At 45.6% G+C, this 21,781-nt stretch overlaps 2 protein-coding genes across 2 annotated transcripts; both read left to right on the forward strand.

Annotated features, from left to right (window-relative positions):
* Positions 1–319: 319 nt before the first annotated feature.
* Positions 320–18,131, forward strand: wu:fe05a04. The gene is made up of 4 exons (XM_038977086.1): positions 320–572; positions 1,061–1,930; positions 14,254–15,236; positions 15,411–18,131. Exons 2-4 carry the CDS (start codon positions 1,066–1,068, stop codon positions 17,223–17,225), a joined length of 3,663 nt encoding a protein of 1,220 aa, XP_038833014.1. The 5' UTR covers positions 320–572; positions 1,061–1,065; the 3' UTR covers positions 17,226–18,131.
* Positions 18,132–18,500: 369 nt separating this feature from the next.
* On the forward strand, positions 18,501–20,706 carry LOC120030926 (zinc finger protein 835-like). Its single transcript, XM_038976431.1, has 3 exons — positions 18,501–18,713; positions 18,947–19,118; positions 19,259–20,706. The coding sequence occupies exons 1-3, from the start codon at positions 18,633–18,635 to the stop codon at positions 20,704–20,706; spliced, it is 1,701 nt and encodes a 566-aa protein (XP_038832359.1). The 5' UTR covers positions 18,501–18,632.
* The last annotated feature ends 1,075 nt before the right edge of the window (positions 20,707–21,781 follow it).

Consider the following 21,781-nt stretch of genomic DNA (forward strand, 5'->3'; position numbering starts at 1 on the left):
TGCACTTTCACACTCAGTGCAAAGTTCCATTCACAGGTCAGGCAGGTAACCTAGTGGTTAAGAGTGTTGTCCAGTAACTGAAAAGTCGCTGGTTCGAATCCTGAGCCCACTAGGTAAAAAATCTGACAATGTGCCCTTGAGCAAGGCACCTTTAACCCTAATTTCTCCTGTAAATCACTCTTGATAAGAGCGTCTGCTTAATGAGTCACATATAATTTGTTGTTGTAATACCCCTCCACGACAGTAGGTGTCATTAAGTGTGTAAAGGGCTGGATGTTTTTGTCCCATTGTTGTTGTAGAAGACGGAAGCAGATCGGTCGCGGTTTGTAAGTGATTCAATTACAGCAAATTGTGTGTTACAAAATAAATTAAACATATGTTTTAACCCATATTTAGGCGAGATAGTAACCTTGTGCAACAAGCGTTATACAGTGTCACAGATCAGTCACATAAGATAGTTTCTGGATACTTTTCGGACAGTGAAGAGCGCATGCCTCCATGGCCACAAGGTGTTTCTGTCCAGGTGGAGCTTCTGAAAATTAGCCATCTTCACTGTTGCAATCAGAACTGAGGTGAGCTGCGGAAGTCCTTATGTCGTCATAATTTACCTGCTTATTCTGTCAGTAGTTGTAGTAGGTAGGTAGTTTTTATTGACGTGGGGCATTTTGCTCTTATGATTTTAATTAGATTGGCTAAATAACTAGCTACTGTTAGCTAGCTACAATTCAAAGTTAACATGGTGAATGTTGCCGTCACAGTCAGTACATTCATGTATTCTGCCTGCTCACTGCACTTGCTTAAAAATGGCTAGTTACGTTTTCTATATTTCAGAATCCGTGTCAAACATAATACGTTGTCTTAGCTGTTTTCTGCCAACATTAGCATAAAAGCATTCAACATTTTTGTTTTCTAATGGCACTTACTTTTAGTGACATTGGAATTGTATTATGGTCTGGTCTTACTGTACATAATTCTGATGGTGTTTGTCCTGATCCTGAAATGGTGGCATTAGAGAATTACATCAATATATTGTGTTTATAAGATTGTGTTTGTCTCACAGGCAGCATGTCAGACTTCACCATCGATATCCAGCTGACAGAACTAGGGTTCCCTGACATCTTGCAGCCCAGAGAAATGACCTGTGTGAAGGAGACACCATCGCCTTCGGCCTCTAACAATATCTCCCCTGGATCCCTGGCCAACCTCCAAATCCCCAGTTCCTCGCCGCCTCCTCCTGCTGCACTCACCCCCACAGCTGTGGACCCAGGACTGGTCGGTGTAGATCAGCTGGTTTCTGTAGCCTCACAGACTGCTTCTACAGTTCAGCAGGTTGCCTCACAGACTGGCCCTCACATTACAGTAACCCCAAGTCCCTCTGGGCCCCCTGAGACACTGACAATACTCTGCCCACCCCCTCCTTCTACACACAAACCGGTGGTAGTGGCACACACTTCACGGCCTGTTAGTCCCATATTGCTACCCAAGAGTTTAGTAAGTGGTCAAAGCAATAGCCTTCACCAAAACCCCAAAATAACTAAAACTGTCTTGATATCTGTGTCTCGTGTTGGAGCTGGTACTGTGTTGACTACTGTACCAGCTCCTTCCACTCCCCCTGTTGAACATTTAAGAACCATTAAGAATGATTCCAAGCTGCTGGCAGACCAGACTGCAATGTTTCAGACCACTCCAAAACCTGTAAACACAGGGAAGCCAGGAAGGGCTGTCGCTGAGGAAGAAGAACCAGGAGAAATTATTGGAGAGGGAATAGGAGGGAAAGGTGTTTTCGATGATGGGAAAGTGCAAGGACTGAAAGAAGCAGAAGTTGCAAAGAGTTTAGAGGAGGATTCTGAGGAAACAGATGACAGTGAGGTTTCTGAGAATGAGGATGACGATGAAGAGGAGGAGGAGGAGGAGGAGGAACTGGACCCAGGTAGGCTTCAGCTCAAAGACTAAAACATCAACCATCATTTTTTTCCCTAATTAAAAGTGCTCTAAATTTCTGTAAAATATGTTTTCTCTTATGTCAAACTACCAGGAAGTCTGAAAAGACAGACTGAGTGGGCGGGGAGCTAGTAGGCTGAGTGGGTGAGGAGCTCAGCTTGAGTGAAGTTTTTTTTAAACACTGATGTCAAGCAACATGGTTGCAGTGAGATTATCTCAAGCAAATTTGCTGATGCACAAAGCAACTCAAACAACATTGAAATTTGCATGCAACATTCAATCCTGTCATACATCACATAATGTTTTCACAAAAAAATGTATCCAACTGTTTGGTTATTGTAACAGCATCAATATAGAAAAAATGTTGGCTGTATAATTTAACTAGCTAGCCCAAATATAATTGTCAGCACTGTTTATTAAGTGAGCTAGCTAGTTTATCTTGGACAATTTCAGTTTCAATTTCAGTTCACTTTCCAAGGGGAGGTCTGGGTACTTTTCATTACATATATAGTACTTTCAGAAAGTATTCAGACCCCTTGACTTTTTCCACATTTTGTTGTGTTACAAAGTGGGATTAAAATGGATTTCATTGTAATTTTTTTGTCAACAATCTACACAAAACATGTTTGATGGAAAATAAAACACTATCTTGATTAGATATGTATTCAACCCCCTGAGTCAATACATGTTAGTCACCTTTGGCAGGGATTAAAGAGCTTTGTCTCTAAGAGCTTTGCACACCTGGATTGTACAATATTTGCCCATTTATTCTTCAAAAAAATATTCTGTGTCAAATTGGTTGTTGATCATTGCTAGACAGGCATTTTCAAGTCTTGCCGTTGATTTTCAAGACGGTTTTAAGTCAAAAATGTAACTAGGCCACCCAAGAACATTCAGTATTGTTTTGGTAAGCAACTCGTGTATATTTGGCCTTGTGTTTTAGGTAATTGTCCTGCTGGAGGATGAATTTGTCTCCCAGTGCCTGTTGGAAAGCAAACTGAACCAAGTATTCCTCTAGGATTTTGCCTGTGCCTAGCTCTATTCCGTTTCTTTGTATTTAAAAAAAACAAAAAAAAACACTCACAGTCCTTGCTGATGACAAGCAAACCCATAACATGATGCAGCCACCACCATGCTTGAAAATGTGAAGGGTGGTGCTCAGTGATGTGTTGTGTTGGATTTTCCCCAAACATAACACTTTGTATTGAGAACTGTGTTGTGGATCAGAGTGGCGGATGTGTTGTTACCTACCCTTATCACCTGGGGGCGGCCTGTCAGGAAGTCCAGGATCCAGTTGCGGAGGGAGGTGTTTAGTCCCAGGGTCCTTAGCTTATTGATGAGCTTTGAGGGCACTATGGTGTTGAACGCTGAGCTGTAGTCAATGAATAGCATTCCCACAAAGGTGTTCCTCTTGTCCAGGTGGGAAAGGGCAGTGTGGGGTGCAATAGAGATTGCATCATCTGTGGATCTGTTGGGACGATATGCAAATTGGAGTAGGTCTAGGGTTTCTGGGATAGTGGTGTTGATGTGAGCCATGACCAGCCTTTCAAAGCACTTCATGGCTACAGATGTGAGTGCTACGGGTCGGTAGTCATTTAGGCAGGTTACCTTAGTGTTCTTGGGCACAGGCACTATGGTGTCTGCTTAAAACATGTTGGTATTACAGACTCGGAGAGGTTGAAAATGTCAGTGAAGACACTTGCCAGTTGGTCAGCGCATGCGCGCAGTACATGTCCTGGAAATCTGTCTGGCCCTGCGGCCTTGTGAATGTTGACCAGTTTTAAGGTCTTACTCACATCGGCTGCGGAGAGCGTGATCACACAGTCTTCCGGAACAGCTGGTGCTCTCATGCATGTTTCAGTGTTATTTGCCTCGAAGCGAGCATAGAAGTAGTTTAGCTCGTCTAGTAGGCTCGTGTCACTGGGCAGCTCTCGGCTGTGCTTCCCTTTTGTAGTCTGTAATGTTTTGCAAGCCCTGGCACATCCGATGAGCGTCAGAGCCGGTGTAGTACGATTCGATCTTAGTCCTGTATTGATGCTTTGCCTGTTTGATGGTTCGTCGGAGGGTATAGCGGGATTTCTTATAAGCTCCCGGGTTCCGGGTTAGAGTCCCGCTCCTTGAAAGCCGCAGCTCTAGCCTTTAGCTCATTGCGGATGTTGCCTGTAATCCATTACTTTATGTTAGTATTGTGGAGTACTACAACGTTGTTGATACGTCCTCAGTTTTCTCCTATTACAGCCTGTTTTAAAATCACCATTGGCCTCATGGTGAAATCCCTGAGCGGTTTCCTTCCTCTCCGATGACTGAGTTAGTAAGGGCGCCTTTATCTTTGTAGTTACTGGGTGTATTGATACACCATCCAAAATGTAATTATTAACTGCAACATGCTCAAGCTATCATCACGAGTCACAGATCCCTGGGAAGTTCGTTTTTTTAATCTACTGATGCGTATCATTGTTAAACATACCTGGTCTTTGTGGTTGAATCTGTGCTTGAAATTCACAACTCGACTGAAGGGCCTTACAGATAGTTGTATGTGGGGTACAGAGATGGGGCAATCTTTTAAAAATCATGTTAAACACTATTATTGCACACAGTGAGTCCATGCAACTTATTCTGTTAAGCACATTTTTACTCCTGAACTTGCCATAACAAAAGGGTTGAAACCTGAAATGTCTTGAGTCAATCAGTATTTCATTTTCTATTAACTTGTAAAGATTTATAAAAACATAATTCCACTTTGACATTATGGGGTACCGTGTGTAGATCAGTGACACAAAATCAACATTTAATACATTTTTAATTCAGGCTGTAACGTAACAAAATGTGGAAAAAGTTGAGGGGTGTGAATACTCTTTGAAGGCACTGTATACAATGCATTCCTAAAACTCAATTGAGCTCAGGTGCATCCTGTTTCCATTGAAAATCCTTGAGCTGTTTCTACAACATGATTGGAGTCGACCTGTGGTAAATTTAAATTAATTGGACATGATTTGGAAAGGCACACACCTGTCTATATAAGGTCCCACAGTTGACAGTGCATGTCAGCACAAAAACCAAGCCATGAGGTCAAAGGAATTGTCCATAGAGCTCCGAGACAGGATTGTGTAGAGGCACAGATCTGGGGAAGGGTACCAAAAAAATTCTGCAGCATTGAAGGTCCCCAAGAACACAGTGGCCTCCATCATTCCTAAATGGAACAGAAGTTTGGAACCACCAAGACTCTTCCTAGAGCTGGCCGCCCGGGCCGAACTGAGCAATCGTGGGAGAAGGGCCTCTGTGACCAAGAACCCGATGGTCACTCTGACAGAGCTCCAGAGTTCCTCTGTGGAGATGGGAGAACCTTCCAGAAGGACAAACATCTCTGCAGGCCTCCACCAATCAGGTCTTTATGGTAGAGTGGCCAGACGGAAGCAACTCCTCAGTAGAAGGTACTCCTGCTTGTAGATTGCCAAAAGCCGCCTAAAGACTCTCAGACCATGAGAAACATGGTTCTCTGGTCTGATGAAACCAAAATTGAATGCCAAGCGTCACGTTTGGAGAAAACCCTACGGTGAAGCATAGTGAAAACCTGCTCCAGCATCTCCGACTGGGGCGAATGTTCACCTTCCAACAGGACAGCGACCCTAAGCACACAGTCAAGACAACGCAGGAGTGGTTGCGGGACAAGTCTCTGAATATCCTTGAGTGCCCCAGCCAGAGCCCGGAATTGAACACAATCAAACATCTCTGGAGAGACCTGAAAATAGCTGTGCAGCATCGCTCCCCATCCAACCTGACAGCTTGAGGATCTGCAGAGAAGAATGGGAGAAACTCCCGAAATATGTGTGCCAGGCTTGTAGCGTCATATTAGCGTCATACCCAAGAAGACTCGATGCTGTAATCACTGCTAAAGGTGCTTCAACAAAGTACTAAGTAAAGAGTCTGAAAAATGTGTTTTTTATTTTTTATAAATTAGCGAAAATGTCTAAACCTGTTTTTGTCTGTCATTATGGGGTATTGTGTGTAGATTGATGAGGGGGGGAAAACAATTCAATCAATTTTAGAATATAGCTGTGACGTAACAAAATGTGAAAAGTCAAATGGTCTGTAGATATATATATATATATATATATATATATATACACACACACACTTTATACTACCGTTAAAAAGTTTGGGGTCACTTAGACATTTCCTTGTTTTTGAAAGAAAAGCAAAAAAAAATGTGTTCATTAAAATAACTTCAAATTGATCAGAAATACAGTGTAGACATTGTTAATTTTGTAAATGACTATTGTAGCTGGAAACGGTTGATTAAAAAAAAAAAAAAAAATGGAATATCTACATATCAGCAACCATCACTCCTGTGTTCCAATAGCACGTTGTGTTAGCTCAACTGGCAGCTTCATTAAATAGTACCTGCAAAACACCAGTCTCAATGTCAACAGTGTAGAGGTGACTCTGGGATGCTGGCCTTCTAGGCAGAGTTGCAAAGAAAAAGCCATATCTGACTGGCCAATAAAATAAAAGATAGGCAAAGGAACACAGACACTGTAGAAGGCCAGCATCCCAGAGTCGCCTCTTCACTGTTGACATTGAGACTGGGGTTTTGCGGGTACTATTTAATGAAGCTGCCAGTTGAGGACTTGTGAGGCGTCTCAAACTAGACACTCTAATGTACTTGTCCTCTTGCTCAGTTGTGCACCGGGGCCTCCCACTCCTCTTTCTATTTCGGTTAGAGCCAGTTTGCGCTGTTCTATGAAGGGAGAAGTAGTTGTACGAGATCTTCAGTTTCTTGACATTTTCTCGCATGGAATAGCCTTAATTTCTCATACTAAGAATAGACTGACGAGTTTCAGAAGAAAGTCATTGTTTCTGGCCATTTTGAGTCTGTAACCGAACCCACAAATGCTGATGCTCCAGATACTCAACTAGTATAAAGAAGGCCAGTTGTATTGCTTCTTTAATCAGCACAACAGTTTTCAGCTGTGCTAACATAATTGCACAAGGGTTTTCTAATGATCAATTATCCTTTTTAAAATGATAAACTTTGATTAGCTAACACAACGGGCCATTGGTTGCCGAATATGGGCCTCTGTACGCCTATGTAGATATTGCATTAAAAATCAGCCGTTTCCAACTACAATAGTCATTTACAACATTAACAATGTCTACACTGTATTTCGGATCAATTTGATGTTATTTTAATGGACAAAAATGTGCTTCTCTTTCAAAAACAAGGACATTTCTAAGTGACCCCAAACTTTTGAACGGTAGTGTCTATGTATATATGTATGTGTGTGTGTTAATATACAGTTGAAGTCGGAAGTTTACATACACCTTAGCCAAATACATTTCAACTCAGTTTTTCACAATTCCTGACATTTAATCTTAGTAACAATTTCCTGTCTTAGGTCAGTTAGGATCACCACTTTATTTTAAGAATGTGAAATGTCAGAATAATAGTAGAGAGAATTATTTATTTCTGCTTTTATTTATTTCATCACATTCCCAGTGGGTCAGAAGTTTACATCACTCAATTAGTATTTGGCAGCATTGCCTTTAAATTGTTTAACTTGGGTCAAACGTTTCGGGTAGCCTTCCACAAGCTTCCCACAATAAATTGGGTGAATTTGACTTTGTTGTCCTTAAGCCATTTTTCCACAACTTTGGAAGTATGCTTGGGGTCAATGTCCATTTGGAAGACCCATTTGCGACCAAGCTTTAACTTCCTGACTGACGTCTTGAGATGTTACTAAAATATATCCACATAATTTCCCTCCCTCATGATGCCATCTATTTTGTGAAGTGCACCAGTCCCTCCTGCAGCAAAGCACCCCCACAACATGATGCTGCCACCCCCGTGCTTCACGATTGGGATGGTGTTCTTCGGCTTGCATGCCTCCCCCTTTTTCCTCCAAACATAACCATGGCCATTATGGCCAAACAGTTCTATTTTTCTTTCATCAGTCCAGAGGACATTTCTTCAAAAAGTACGTAGTACCGTAGTCTGGCTTTTTTATGGCGGTTTTGGAGCAGTGGCTTCTTCCTTGCTGAGTGGCCTTTCAGGTTATGTCGATATAGGATTCTTTTGCGTTTGGATATAGATACTTTTGTACCTGTTTCCTCCAGCATCTTCACAAGGTCCTTTTCTGTTGTTCTGGGATTGATTTGCACTTTTCGCACCAAAGTACGTTCATCTCTAGGAGACAGAACGTGTCTCTTTCCTGAGCGGTATGATGGTTGCGTGGTCCCATGGTGTTTATACTTGAGTACTATAGTTTGTACAGATGAACGTGGTAACTTCAGGCGCTTGGAAATTGTACAAAAGGATCAACCAGACTTTTTTTTCTGAGGTCTTGGGTGATTTCTTTAGATTTTCCCATGATGTCAAGCAAAGAGGCACTGAGTTTGAAGGTAGGCCTTGAAATACTTCTACAGGTACACCTCCAATTGATCAGCAAAGCACCAGCACACCTATTCCTCCATGCTTCACGGTTGGAACCACACATGTGGAGATCATCAGTTCACCTACTCTGCGTCTGACAAAGACACGGCGGTTGGAAACAAAAATCTCAAATTTGGACTCTTCAGACCAAAGGACAGATTTCCACCGGTCTAATGTCCATTGCTCGTGTTTCTTGGCCCAAGCAATTATTATTGGTGTTCTTTAGTAGTGGTTTCTTTGCAGCAATTTGACCATGAAGGCCTGATTCACGCAGTCTCCTCTGAACAGTTAATGTAGAGATGTGCCTGTTACTTGAACTCTGTGAAGCATTTATTTGGGCTGCAATATCTGAGGCTGGTAACTCTGGCTTCAACACCATACAACACTCCTTCCGTGGCCTCCAACTGCTCTTAAATGCTAGTAAAACGAAATGCATGCTCTTCAGCCGATCGCTACCTGCCCGCCCGACTAGCTTCACTACTCTGGACGGTTCTGACTTAGAATATGTGGACAACTATAAATACCTAGGTGTCTGGTTAGACTGTAAACTCTCCTTCCAGACTCATATTAAGCATCTCCAATCCAAAATTAAATCTAGAATCGGCTTCCTATTTCGCACAAAGCCTCCTTCACTCATGCTGCCAAACATACCCTCGTTAAACTGACTATCCTACCTATCCTTTACTTCGGCAATGTAATTTACAAAATAGCCTCCAACACTCTACTCAGCAAATTGAATGCAGTCTATCACAGTGCCATCCATTTTGTCACCAAAGCCCCATATACTACCCACCACTGCGACCTGTATGCTCTCTATAAGTCCTTGCTAGTTAAAGCTCTGCCTTCTCAGCTCACTGGTCACCATAGCAACACCCACCCGTAGCATGTGCTCCAGCAGGTATATTTCACTGGTCATCCCCAAAGCCAACACCTCCTTTGACCGCTTTTCCTTCCAGTTCTCTGCTGCCAATGACTGATACGAACTGCAAAAATCACTGAAGTTGGAGACTTATATCTCCCTCACTAACTTTAAGCGTCCGCTGTCAGAGCAGCTTACCGATCGCTGCAGCTGTACACAGCCCATCTGTAAATAGCCCATCCAACCAACTACCTACCTCATCCCCATATTTGTTTATGTTTTTCTGCTATGTTGAGCACCAGTATTTCTACCTGCACATCCTCATCTGCACATATATCACTCCAGTGTAAATTGCTAAATTGTAATTACTTCGCCACTATTGGCCTATTTATTGCCTTACCTCCTTACTTCATATGCACACACTGTATACAGATTTTTCTATTGTGTTATTGACTGTACGATTGTTTATTCCATGTGTAACTCTGTTGTTTTTGTCGCACTGCTTTGCTTTATCTTGGCCAGGTCACAGTTGTAAATGAGAACTTGTTCTCAACTGGCCTACCTGGTTAAATAAAGGTGAAATAAAATAAATAAATAAAATGAACTTATCCTCTGCAGCAGAGGTAACTCTGGTTCTTCCTTTCCTGTGGCGGTCCTCATGAGAGCCAGTTTCATCGCTAATAGCTTACTGAGCAAGACTTCAGACCAAACTTTTTCCAATACCTTGTTTGCGTACCCATTTCCCCCTTTATTTATTGGTAGATATGTTTAACTTTCTTTCCTACCAACCCTACCGGCTACTGATGTCATTCTTCTGTGAGCTGCTCCATGCGACAACCAGTTGAGAGCTGCTCGCTCTTGCTGCCTGTAGATGATATTCCGCTGAAACTAGGCTGTGAGTGGCGTGTATGTGGATATATTTAACATGCTTTGCGATTGTGTAGGCTACTTTGCATGATTTCTTTATTGTACTGCATAATTGTTAAGTCGTACACCTCCACTACACTACTTTGATACGTATCAGTGGGGATTATGCATGATGACTCCTTGCTGTCCCCAGTCCACCTGGCCGTGCTGCTGCTCCAGTTTCAACTGTTCTGCCTGCGGCTATGGAACCCTGACCTGTTCACCGGACGTGCTACCTGTCTCAGACCTGCTGTTTTCAACTCTCTAGAAACAGCAGGAGCGGTAGAGATATTCTTAATGATCGGCTATGAAAAGCCAACTGATATTTACTCCTGAGGTGCTGACTTGCTGCCCCCTCGACAACTACTGTGATTATTATTATTTGACCATGCTGGTCATTTATGAATATTTGAACATCTTGGCCATGTTCTGTTATAATCTCCACCCGGCACAGCCAGAAGAGGACTGGCCACCCCTCATAGCCTGGTTCCTCTCTAGGTTTCTTCCTAGGTTTTGGCCTTTCTAGGGAGTTTTTCCTAGCCATCGTGCTTCTACACCTGCATTGCTTGCTGTTTGGGGTTTTAGGCTGGGTTTCTGTATAGCACTTTGAGATATCAGCTGATGTAAGAAGGGCTATATAAATACATTTGATTTTAATTTGATTTGATTAAGAAGTGAGTGTAGGCAATGCCCACTGAAAGAAAAGTGGGTATAGGGTTTATACCTGCGTACAGCCTCCACTACACTACTGGCCCTTTTGTGTTTTACAAAAAGTCAAGGAAATTTTGACATAGTTCTGACAAATAATTTTCAACGCAAGTAAAGGATAGTAATGTTACGAGTAAAGTAGGAAGTCCAGGTTTCAATAGGCGACGAGATATTGTTTCAAGAAAAAAGTGAATGTGTATATATTTGGCCTGGCGAAGCAGTTTTATACACTGACTGAATGGAAGCTGATAATTATGCGTTTTTTTTTTTCCTCCACTGGTCTCACTGGCCAATTGAGACATGGATTTTGTGTGTGTGCCATTCAGAGGTTGAATGGGCGAGACAAAAGATTGAAGTGCCTTTACAACGGGATATAGTAGTAGGTGCCAGGCGCACCGGTTTGTGTCAAGAACTGCAGCGCTGCTGAGTTTGTCGCGCTCAACAGTATCCCCTGTGTATCAAGAATGGTCCACCACCCAAAGGACATCCAGCCACCTTGACACAACTGTGGTAAGCATTGGAGTCAACATGGGCCAGCATCCCTATGGAACCGTTTCGACATCTTGTAGAGTCCATGCCCTGACGAGTGGAGGCTGTTCTGAGGGCAAAAGGGATGCAACTCAATATATTAGGAAGGTGTTCTTAATGTTTTGTACACTCTGTATATTGACTACCAGGCAATGTTCATATATCATGACTGTCAGTCGGAGGTGGGACAAAGTCATTATTATTCGGGTTGAAAGTCTCACGGTCCGATTCTCAAGTTGAGTCCGAAGTAGAACGGGTTGGGTCAGGGTCAAGTCCAAGTCGTGCATTTTAAGAGCTAGTCGAGTCGCACATCAAGTAAAAACAAACAAACATCTGTACATGTAATGACTTGTTCAACTACAAGTCTTTGTCTATTTATTGAGGCTACCAGACAACCCTTTACTTAATTATTTTGTCTCTAACATATTTTGATTATGTAATTATTAATTTTAACAACAAATTCCAAATACAAGTAAATTATTAATTTCAAGCAATTTTGACATACCAAGAGACCAGTAGGCCTATGTTAGTTGCTTGAAGCCCCATTGCTGGTGAGCTTGCAAAGTAAACAGTTAATATTCTTGATCACCAAACATTTTTGGAGCTGCATGTTTGCTCTGCATCGATCCTATAGCTAGCTGTACAGCATGTGACTCCAGTCCACACCTCTGCATCCGATCCTATAGCTAGCTGTACAGCATGTGACTCCAGTCCACACCTCTGCATCCGATCCTATAGCTAGCTGTACAGCATGTGACTCCAGTCCACACCTCTGCATCCGATCCTATAGCTAGCTGTACAGCATGTGACTCCAGTCCACACCTCTGCATCCGATCCTATAGCTAGCTGTACAGCATGTGACTCCAGTCCACACCTCTGCATCCGATCCTATAGCTAGCTGTACAGCATGTGACTCCAGTCCACACCTCTGCATCCGATCCTATAGCTAGCTGTACAGCATGTGACTCCAGTCCACACCTCTGCATCCGATCCTATAGCTAGCTGTACAGCATGTGACTCCAGTCCACACCTCTGCATCCGATCCTATATCTAGCTGTACAGCATGTGACTCCAGTCCACACCTCTGCATCCGATCCTATAGCTAGCTGTACAGCATGTGACTCCAGTCCACACCTCTGCATCCGATCCTATAGCTAGCTGTACAGCATGTGACTCCAGTCCACACCTCTGCATCCGATCCTATAGCTAGCTGTACAGCATGTGACTCCAGTCCACACCTCTGCATCCGATCCTATAGCTAGCTGTACAGCATGTGACTCCAGTCCACACCTCTGCATCCGATCCTATATCTAGCTGTACAGCATGTGACTCCAGTCCACACCTCTGCATCCGATCCTATAGCTAGCTGTACAGCATGTGACTCCAGTCCACACCTCTGCATCCGATCCTATATCTAGCTGTACAGCATGTGACTCCAGTCCACACCTCTGCATCCGATCCTATAGCTAGCTGTACAGCATGTGACTCCAGTCCACACCTCTGCATCCGATCCTATAGCTAGCTGTACAGCATGTGACTCCAGTCCACACCTCTGCATCCGATCCTATATCTAGCTGTACAGCATGTGACTCCAGTCCACACCTCTGCATCCGATCCTATAGCTAGCTGTACAGCATGTGACTCCAGTCCACACCTCTGCATCCGATCCTATATCTAGCTGTACAGCATGTGACTCCAGTCCACACCTCTGCATCCGATCCTATAGCTAGCTGTACAGCATGTGACTCCAGTCCACACCTCTGCATCCGATCCTATATCTAGCTGTACAGCATGTGACTCCAGTCCACACCTCTGCATCCGATCCTATAGCTAGCTGTACAGCATGTGACTCCAGTCCACACCTCTGCATCCGATCCTATAGCTAGCTGTACAGCATGTGACTCCAGTCCACACCTCTGCATCCAATCCTATATCTAGCTGTACAGCATGTGACTCCAGTCCACACCTCTGCATCCGATCCTATAGCTAGCTGTACAGCATGTGACTCCAGTCCACACCTCTGCATCCGATCCTATAGCTAGCTGTACAGCATGTGACTCCAGTCCACACCTCTGCATCCGATCCTATAGCTAGCTGTACAGCATGTGACTCCAGTCCACACCTCTGCATCCGATCCTATAGCTAGCTGTACAGCATGTGACTCCAGTCCACACCTCTGCATCCGATCCTATAGCTAGCTGTACAGCATGTGACTCCAGTCCACACCTCTGCATCCGATCCTATATCTAGCTGTACAGCATGTGACTCCAGTCCACACCTCTGCTATCAATGTCAAGAAGCTTGTATTAATCTTCCATTTGGCATGTCTCTTGATGTAATGACATGACAACTGCGTCTGAGTTCTTGGCAACCCTTCCCCTGATTTTGTTTCATGCTGGCTGAAGACCTAGCTAGCCAGCTACTAGCTAACACAAGACACAGATGAAAGCAGAAACGTCCAAGTATCTTTGCCTTAGATGAATAGGGGAAACCTCTAATTATACTGTATTTGCTGACACAGTGCAGTCAAATTTTGGCACCAGTAGACTAGCTACCTAGTTATGTAAACCACGCCCCTCTGCGGACACCCTTCTGCAATTGTTGGTTACAAGGCGGTACTTATTTAAACGAGGTAAGAGAATATGACCGTACCATTGGTGTATTCAAGATTTCAAATATTCCCGCCTCTTGGATCCTGGTGTTTGACATTGGGGAGGGGACCAGTAACTTTATGATCAAACTTTATCAATGTAGAAGCAACAGTCATTTTTTTAATACTTTAGGTATCCTACTTTGATCTGGTTTCATCCAAATATCATACATTCCCTGAAAAACGTTTTGACTGCTGTACCTTTAACACCCTTCTCCCTCTGCCTTTCAGAAGCAGAGCCTGGAGGTTCAGGCGAACACCGCTGTAGCGTCTGTGACCTCGTCCTTTCCTCCAGCTTCCAGCTCCAGGAGCACATGAACCTGCACACAGGGGCACGCCCCTACTGCTGTGCCGAGTGTGGCAAGCGCTTCTGTCAGCTGGCCAATTACCGCTCCCACCTGCGGACGCACGCCCAGCCCCAGACCTCAGTCCCACCCGTACAGCTCCGCTGCCGTGTTTGCCTGAAGGGCTTCGATTCTGAGCAGGGTTTGAAGGACCACCTAGCCAAGTCCCACTTTGAGAAGGAGTTCTATGAGTGTGACGCATGCAAGCGCATCTTCACCTGCCTGACCAAGTGTGAGGAGCACCTGGAGGAGCACAAGCGCGAGCTGGCGGACCACGTGTGTCTGCAGTGCTGCCGCCGCTTCCGCCTGCGCCGCTCTCTCCGCCGCCACAAGGAGCGGGGCTGTGTCCGCAGCTATCGCTGCACCGACTGCCCCATGAACTTCAGCCGCAAGAATGCCCTCCTCAAGCACAGCTTCTCCCACCTGGGCCTGCTGCCTTACACCTGCATCCAGTGCCGCGCACATTTCCGCCTGGCCAGGCTCTATCGTAAGCACGAGTGTGAGCCGGAGCGACTCCACTGCGTGGCATGCCTGGGCGTCTTCCAGAGCCACAACGACTTCCAGAGGCACAAGAGGGAGACGGGCTGCTGGGGCCAGCAGGGGACCAAGGGGGATGAGATCCGCTGTATGGAGTGTGGCCAGGCCTTCTCCACGGCTGACGAGCTGAAGAATCACGCCGGGGCCCACCAGAGGGTGATGACCTGCTCCGAGTGCGGCAAGGGCTTCCGCTCGGCCTTGATGCTGATGTCACACATGGGGGGCCACGCAGGGTCGAGGCCCTGTCTGTGTAAGAACTGTGGCCTGGGCTTCCCTCACCAGCAGGGTTACGAGAGCCACCTCAAGGACTGTGGACGCAAACCCCCTCCTGTGGTGAGTATGGGTTACCCCCCTAAGGACTGTTGATATATATTGATATATGTTTGTCACTGTATATGGCTCTTTGGAAGAAAAGTATTTTTGATTTTGATTTTGATTTAAGTTGGATTGGATAGAGAAGGGTACAAGTAGCTCTCTGTTCACTGTTGTAACTCTCTCTTTGTGCAGATGGCTCCAAAGAAACCACGGAAGGACGCCCCTGCTGCTCCTTCCAAACCGCTAGCCCAGCTCGCTCCAAGTTATCTCCCTGTCTCTGCTCCTGTGAAGAAACCAGAGAGACAAGCGTCAGCACCACTTCATACTCTGGTGAGAATGCCAGGCTCTGCCCCTGCCAGAGTCACTATGGGAGTCCCTGCTTCTACCCCAGTGAGAATGCCAGGCTCTGCCCCTGCCAGAGTCACTATGGGAGTCCCTGCTTCTACCCCAGTGAGAATGCCAGGCTCTGCCCCTGCCAGAGTCACTATGGGAGTCCCTGCTTCTACCCCAGTGAGAATGCCAGGCTCTGCCCCTGCCAGAGTCACTATGGGAGTCCCTGCTTCTACCCCAGTGAGAATGCCAGGCTCTGCCCCTGCCGGAGTCACAATGGGAATCCCTAACACCACTGCTGTCCGTGTGGTGAGCCCTGACCAACCCACCAAGGGGCTGTGGAAGCTCAGCCTGGACAAACAGCCTCCTCCTGGGGTGTCCTTGGTCATGTTTGTCCCTGCCAACACCCCTCTGGCCTCTGGCCTCTCTGGCCCATCCTCCACCCCCCAGCTCCCAGCCCTCTCAGGCACACAGCCCCAGTGGAAGGTATTCAACCCAGCACCAAATCCAGGAGCCCCTCCTCCGGTGCTGTGCCAGTCCAGGTTCACCTCTGAGCCAGGCCTGAGCCTGCGCTACTCCTCTGATGCCCCGCTGGATCTGGCCTTAAAGACCGCTGACTACGAACAGGAGCCTGCTAATATACTACCTCTTGATCTGTCTAACAAGTCTACTTGCTCCACTCCTCCTGCTAACCTTGTAGTCAAGACTGAACCGAGAGACCCTGGGTTTGCAGAGGAGACTGAGGAAGAAGTATTCACAAGTTTAACAGGTGATAAAAAGGGGATAGTCTTTCAGAGTAAGAGGGAGCCAGGGGAGGATTCTAAAATGGAGGCTATGGCTCAGAATGGGGGAAATGGAGAAGGGAGTGGAGATGAAGACAGGCAAAATGACAGCAGAGATGATGGAACAGCTCAGTCTCAAATGAAGAAGGCAGCAAAGCCGGGAGTCCCGTCAACACTGCAGCTCCTGACCGTCAAACAGACAGAACCTTTGAAGAACACTGCCAAAATGGATCTAGTGAATCAGCTGAAAATCGAGTCAGTCAGCTCTTTGCACTCCAAAATGCTTCGGGGCTTAGTCCATATAAAGCAGGAACCACTGTCTCTAGAGGCCGACAGTGGAACACAGAGCTCAGACTTCTGTTGGTCCAGCCCGCTGATAGCATTGAAGAGGAAGATGGAGCCAGACGTGGGGCTAGACTTGAGATGGGATGGGGGCACCCCAGGCTGTGTGCTCGACTTGAGGTTGAATGGAGGGAACCCAGCCAATCGTGATGCAGTGGAGAAAGCAGAGGAGAGGAACATGGAAGGAGACCGTGTAGAGGAGGAGCTTGAGGGTGGCGAGAAGGATGGAGCAACAGAGGAGAGGAAAGCGGATAAGGATGGATCGGAGGAGAGGAAAGAGCAGAAGGATGGATCGGAGCAGAAGGATGGATCGGAGCAGAGGAAAGTGGATAAGGATGGATCGAAGGAGAAGGATGGAATGGAGGAGAGGAAAGGGGAGGAGGATGGAACGGAGGAGACTGACGCCCCTGTTGATGAACCCACAGCCCATAACCCAGAGATACAGTTCCCCTCCTCTCGAATCCCCTCTCCTCCCTCCTCACCACCATGTAAAAGACGAAGGTCACTAAGGACAAGGGAAAAGCCTAGAGCCCTACGTGACTGTTTATTATAAGGGCAGTACTTTAGACAGAGTGAAAAAGGGGATTGCTGACAACAATGTTAATTAGGCTGCCTTTTAATGGCCCGAGAAACAGAGGAAAACATAATCAAGCCTACTGTAAAACAATTCATACTAGGCTTGTTATTAAAGCATAATAGCAACACATTTTGTGGATTAGTTGTGATTTTTATAAACCATGCCTCTACATTAATTTGCCCTCTGGATTTGGTTGCTTTCCTGTATTCCATTAATTTTTTGTTAGCTATTGAAGACTTACTATGTCTATGTTTAATGTACCTGCTAGTGCTTAGTGAGCTAGCTAACAATCCTTGTTGTTAGCTGCTTACTGTGTGGCAAGAGATTGAGATTAGGGTAAATAGTGGCTATTGTTTTCGATGTTACAGTAGTTGCGTATGTTGGCAATAGGATCATGCACTTCTTCCAGTGTTACGCACACCTTTCCAAACACTCCATATCTATTTGACTATACCAACATAACTTATTTGTTTTTTTTGTTATAGGTTGTCTAGTTAGTCTTCACTTGAATGTCATTGTAATTTGTGTAGTTTCTATTCTATATAAGCTGCCGTATGGGACTTCAGTCGCCAAGGTTTCTTATTCAGGTACTGATGGGGAGTGTTTGGGAGCCAGGATTTAATGTACTGTCAACTTTCTGAGAAATGTTTCTCAACAGCTCGATTTTTGTTTGATTTGAGTTCCATAATGGGTATAATATGCAAGAAAATGTATGTGCTGTCCAATTATAATGTTAAATTGACATGTATATCTTTTTCTATCACGTTGAATGTCTTACCCCAACTTCAACTGAATGGTTACAGTGTTTTGTAGAGTTTAAAACATTCTGTTCTGAAATTGGGATCTTAAAGGATACAAATAAAGATCAACGTATCGGAATGGTATGGAGGGGTTTTCTGGGAAAGCCTTCTTTCATTGACCTATACAGAACACTCTTACTTGAGTCCTGGAGAGGAAACAGGAAGACACTATGGTAAGTGTTTGTTTATCTAATTTTAAACACACTGATATAAATCTTAGTATAACAGAATCTAACATTTAACCAAAGTGTTGTAATCCATAATTGCAGTGTTGCATTTTGAAATGTTAATAAATTGTGCACAGGTAGGTCTGTAATTATATAGGTCTACATCCTCGAGACAGTTGGATAGTGCAAATGCGCACAGCAAAGAGCTCGGTTGAAGAAAAGACTACAAATATTGTCACATGGTAAGAAGGCCCGGAAATAATTTATCTGTGAAATCCGGCGAAGATGATAACAGTAAATGTGGCTGACGTAAGAACACAACAGTTTGCAACAGATATCACCTTCATTCTCGATCGGGGAAACGGTTCGGTTAAGTACCGCAAATTTATTTCTCTTGCTACGAGCAATGTAGGCTGATGAAACGGAACAGACGGCAAAAACTTCGTATAACTAACTACACATTATTCTACATGGACAAAGACAAGTTAGCTGTGAGCGTAAGTACTGTATATAGGCCTGTCAATAAAATGCATATTTTGAAGTGAGAATATTATTGTGTAGCCTATTTGTAAAAATATATATAATACAGTTTAAATATTTGTTAAACTGATGTTAAAAATATTGCTAATCTATATGTAAGTCACAAATAAAATATTATGTTGTAGTATAAGCAATCACATTGCTATTTACAATTGACACCTATCCTCCCTCTTCATTTTCCCCCACCCAGCATGACCCATGCTCCTGGTTTGAGATGCACCAGTTCATTGGAGACCTGATGGTCTCTGGGGGGGCTCTGGGGCTAAAAGACGCCCCACCAGCAGCCCCAGGCTCAGCCCAGCCCAGACAGATCCCGGCAGAGAGCATTAGAGAGGCCAGAGACGGAGACGTCAGTGGACAAGGTGAGTGGAGAACATTGTGGAGTAATAAGAAAGGACAGGGAATACTAAGGAAACAGATTTAGTTTTCGTAGGTAATGGCTTGTCTGGCTTTATAATAAATGTATTTTCTTGCTTTTGTCTTTTCCCCGACTTGTACACAGCTCAGCACCATACCTGCACTTGCCCTGGCTGCCCCTACTCTTCCTCCTCTTCCTCCTTCCAGACCATAAAGCCCAGCAGCACCTACAGCCCAGAGCTCAGTCAGCCCCAGAGTCAGGCCAAGGAGACCAGCACCCAGAGCCCCAGCCCAGCCCCTACCACTCCCACTAACCAGGGTACTTCTTCACCAAGCCCCCTGCCTCAAATCCCCACCTTCCCTTGTTTCTGCTGCCGGCGGGGCTTCCAGACCTGCACCCAGCTACTGCACCACCATCAGGGGGCAGCAGACTTTCCCTTCTCCCAGACACACACCCACTACCACCACCACTGCCCCCTTACCACCTGCCTGCCCCACCACCACTCCCACCCTGGCCTGGCCCCTGGCACCTTCCCCTGCCTGTCCTGCCAGCATTCCTTCCCCTCCTGCTCCCAGCTCTTCCGCGACCAGCAGGGCAACACACCCCCCCAGAACCATGTTGGAGGGGTGACCATAGTGTCCCCCACCCTACACCCATGCATGCACTGTACAGCCTCCTTCCCCCGACCCTCTCAGCTGCTACAGCACCAGCGCACCCAGCACGCTCACAAGGCCGGCGGCTTCCTGTGCACCGAGTGCGGGCGCGCCTTCAACTCCCACTCCAACCTCCGCATCCACCTCAACGTACACACCGGCGCCCGGCCCTACTCATGCCCTGACTGCGGCAAGAGCTTCAGCCAGTCGGGAGCGTTAAAGATCCACCGGCGCATTCACACTGGGGAGAGACCCTATGCCTGCACCTACTGTGGGAGGGGCTTCCCCCACCTGGCCGGGGTCCGGGCCCACCAAAGGACCCACACAGGTGAGAAGCCCTACCGCTGCACCCAGTGTGAGAAGTGCTTCACCCAGTCGGGGGCACTGAAGATCCACACAAGGATCCACACCGGGGAACGGCCGTTTGTGTGCAGCCTCTGTGGGAAGGGCTTCTCCAACCGCTCCGGCATCCGCTTCCACCAGCGCACTGTCCATGGGATGGTGTCGGATATGGGAGGGGGTGGAGGAGCCGGTGGGTCCCATAGGGGGAGACAGAGTCTAGACAGCTCAGCTGCTGTGGAACGCCCCAGTGCCAATCCAAACAGGTTACGCAACAACCCCCATACTGACGTGAGCTCCAGCATTACTCCTGCCCCGACCAAAATCCTTTCCCCTGGGTCTCTCCGTGCTCCTCCAGGGTCAGGTCTGACTGTAACCTCAGACAAAGAGCTCCAGTTCCAGTCTAGCAGTGTGAAGATCCCCTCCAGGAGAGCAGAACCGGGCAGTAGCAGGGAAGGGAGGGCTCAGCTGTACACCTGTGAGGACTGTGGGCTGCTTTTTGGGGACGCTCCCTCCAGAAACCGACACCAAACTGTGGTGCACTACTCTACAGAAGGGGTAGAGGAGGAGGGCCTGGGGGACACTGGGGGGGAGGGGTGAGAGAGAGAGGGGGAAGAGGGAGAGATGGTAGATGGAAGCTTGATGCAGTACATCGTTGGATCAAAGGCTAAGGGAGAGGTGGGGAAAAATGGAGAGGTGAGAAGAGGCAGAAAGCTTGAGACTCATCGAGGGAAAAAAAGATCAAGCTAATTCCACAGTGAAAAATAAACTGTCTCTATCAATGGGATATATTACTTATTTGAGATTGAATTTCCACTTTAAAAGATGCACTAATTTTCACATTTTGGGAGTCCAATTTTCTGTTTGTCAAAAAGCCAAGTACCATGATTAGGCTACTAAAGATGATTATTTGAGAGCTTTTGATTATTTTTGTATTTATTTTACTGGTTTGGCAAAATCCACAGATAACGTCATCCAAATGTATGACACTGTAAGACATTGTCCCATAGGGCGGTGCACAATTGGCCCAGTGTCGTCCGGGTTAGGGGAGGGTTTGGTCGGGGTAGGCCGTCATTGTAAATAAGAATTTGTTCTTAACTGACTTGCCTAGTTAAATAAAAAGTAAGTGAAGAGGTGAAGATATGTTGTATTTAGCATCATTATGTAATTTATATTTTGTAATAATAGAATCTGATATTGTAGGCCCGTATAAACTTGTGTATATCAGTTTATCTATTTAGCTCATTGTGCCTTTGATCTCAGATTAGATCATTCATGTACATAAAAAATACATATATTTGCATAAACCACACTGTACTAAGCTTCATGACCACTGATATGTTAAAGTGGTTTAGTGATTTTATTGAGGATCAATATCTTCACTGTTGGAAGATATTTCTTATACAAAGTATATTTTTTTAATCAGGATCATTTCTCAGAGACACATGGTTTGTTGACCTGTTTTCTATTGCTTCAGATCTCCACCTAGTGGTCATTTAGAAGCATAGCAGCAGAAACACAGGCTCTGAAACTAGTCTGTCTAGGCTACAGGTGTCAAACTCATTCCACGGAGGTCCGAGTGTCTGCGGGTTTTAGCTGCTCCCTTGTCCTTGATTTATGAATTAAGGTCACTAATTAGTAAGGAACTCCCCTCACATGGTTATCTCAGGCTTAA

This window comes from Salvelinus namaycush, chromosome 37 (genome assembly GCF_016432855.1).
Source record: "Salvelinus namaycush isolate Seneca chromosome 37, SaNama_1.0, whole genome shotgun sequence".
Classification (NCBI taxonomy): Eukaryota; Metazoa; Chordata; class Actinopteri; order Salmoniformes; family Salmonidae; genus Salvelinus; species Salvelinus namaycush.

What these genes read in the sequence shown, in the direction of transcription:
- wu:fe05a04 (XM_038977086.1), top strand. Translation starts at nt 1,066, where the DNA reads ATGTCAGACTTCACCATCGATATCCAGCTGACAGAACTAGGGTTCCCT. An exon ending in GGAGGAGGAACTGGACCCAG is followed by an intron (nt 1,931 to 14,253) that starts GTAGGCTTCAGC and finishes TCTGCCTTTCAG; the next exon opens with AAGCAGAGCCTGGAGGTTCA. An exon ending in GACGCAAACCCCCTCCTGTG is followed by an intron (nt 15,237 to 15,410) that starts GTGAGTATGGGT and finishes CTCTTTGTGCAG; the next exon opens with ATGGCTCCAAAGAAACCACG.
- LOC120030926 (XM_038976431.1), top strand. Translation starts at nt 18,633, where the DNA reads ATGAAACGGAACAGACGGCAAAAACTTCGTATAACTAACTACACATTA. An exon ending in AAGACAAGTTAGCTGTGAGC is followed by an intron (nt 18,714 to 18,946) that starts GTAAGTACTGTA and finishes TCCCCCACCCAG; the next exon opens with CATGACCCATGCTCCTGGTT. An exon ending in CGGAGACGTCAGTGGACAAG is followed by an intron (nt 19,119 to 19,258) that starts GTGAGTGGAGAA and finishes ACTTGTACACAG; the next exon opens with CTCAGCACCATACCTGCACT.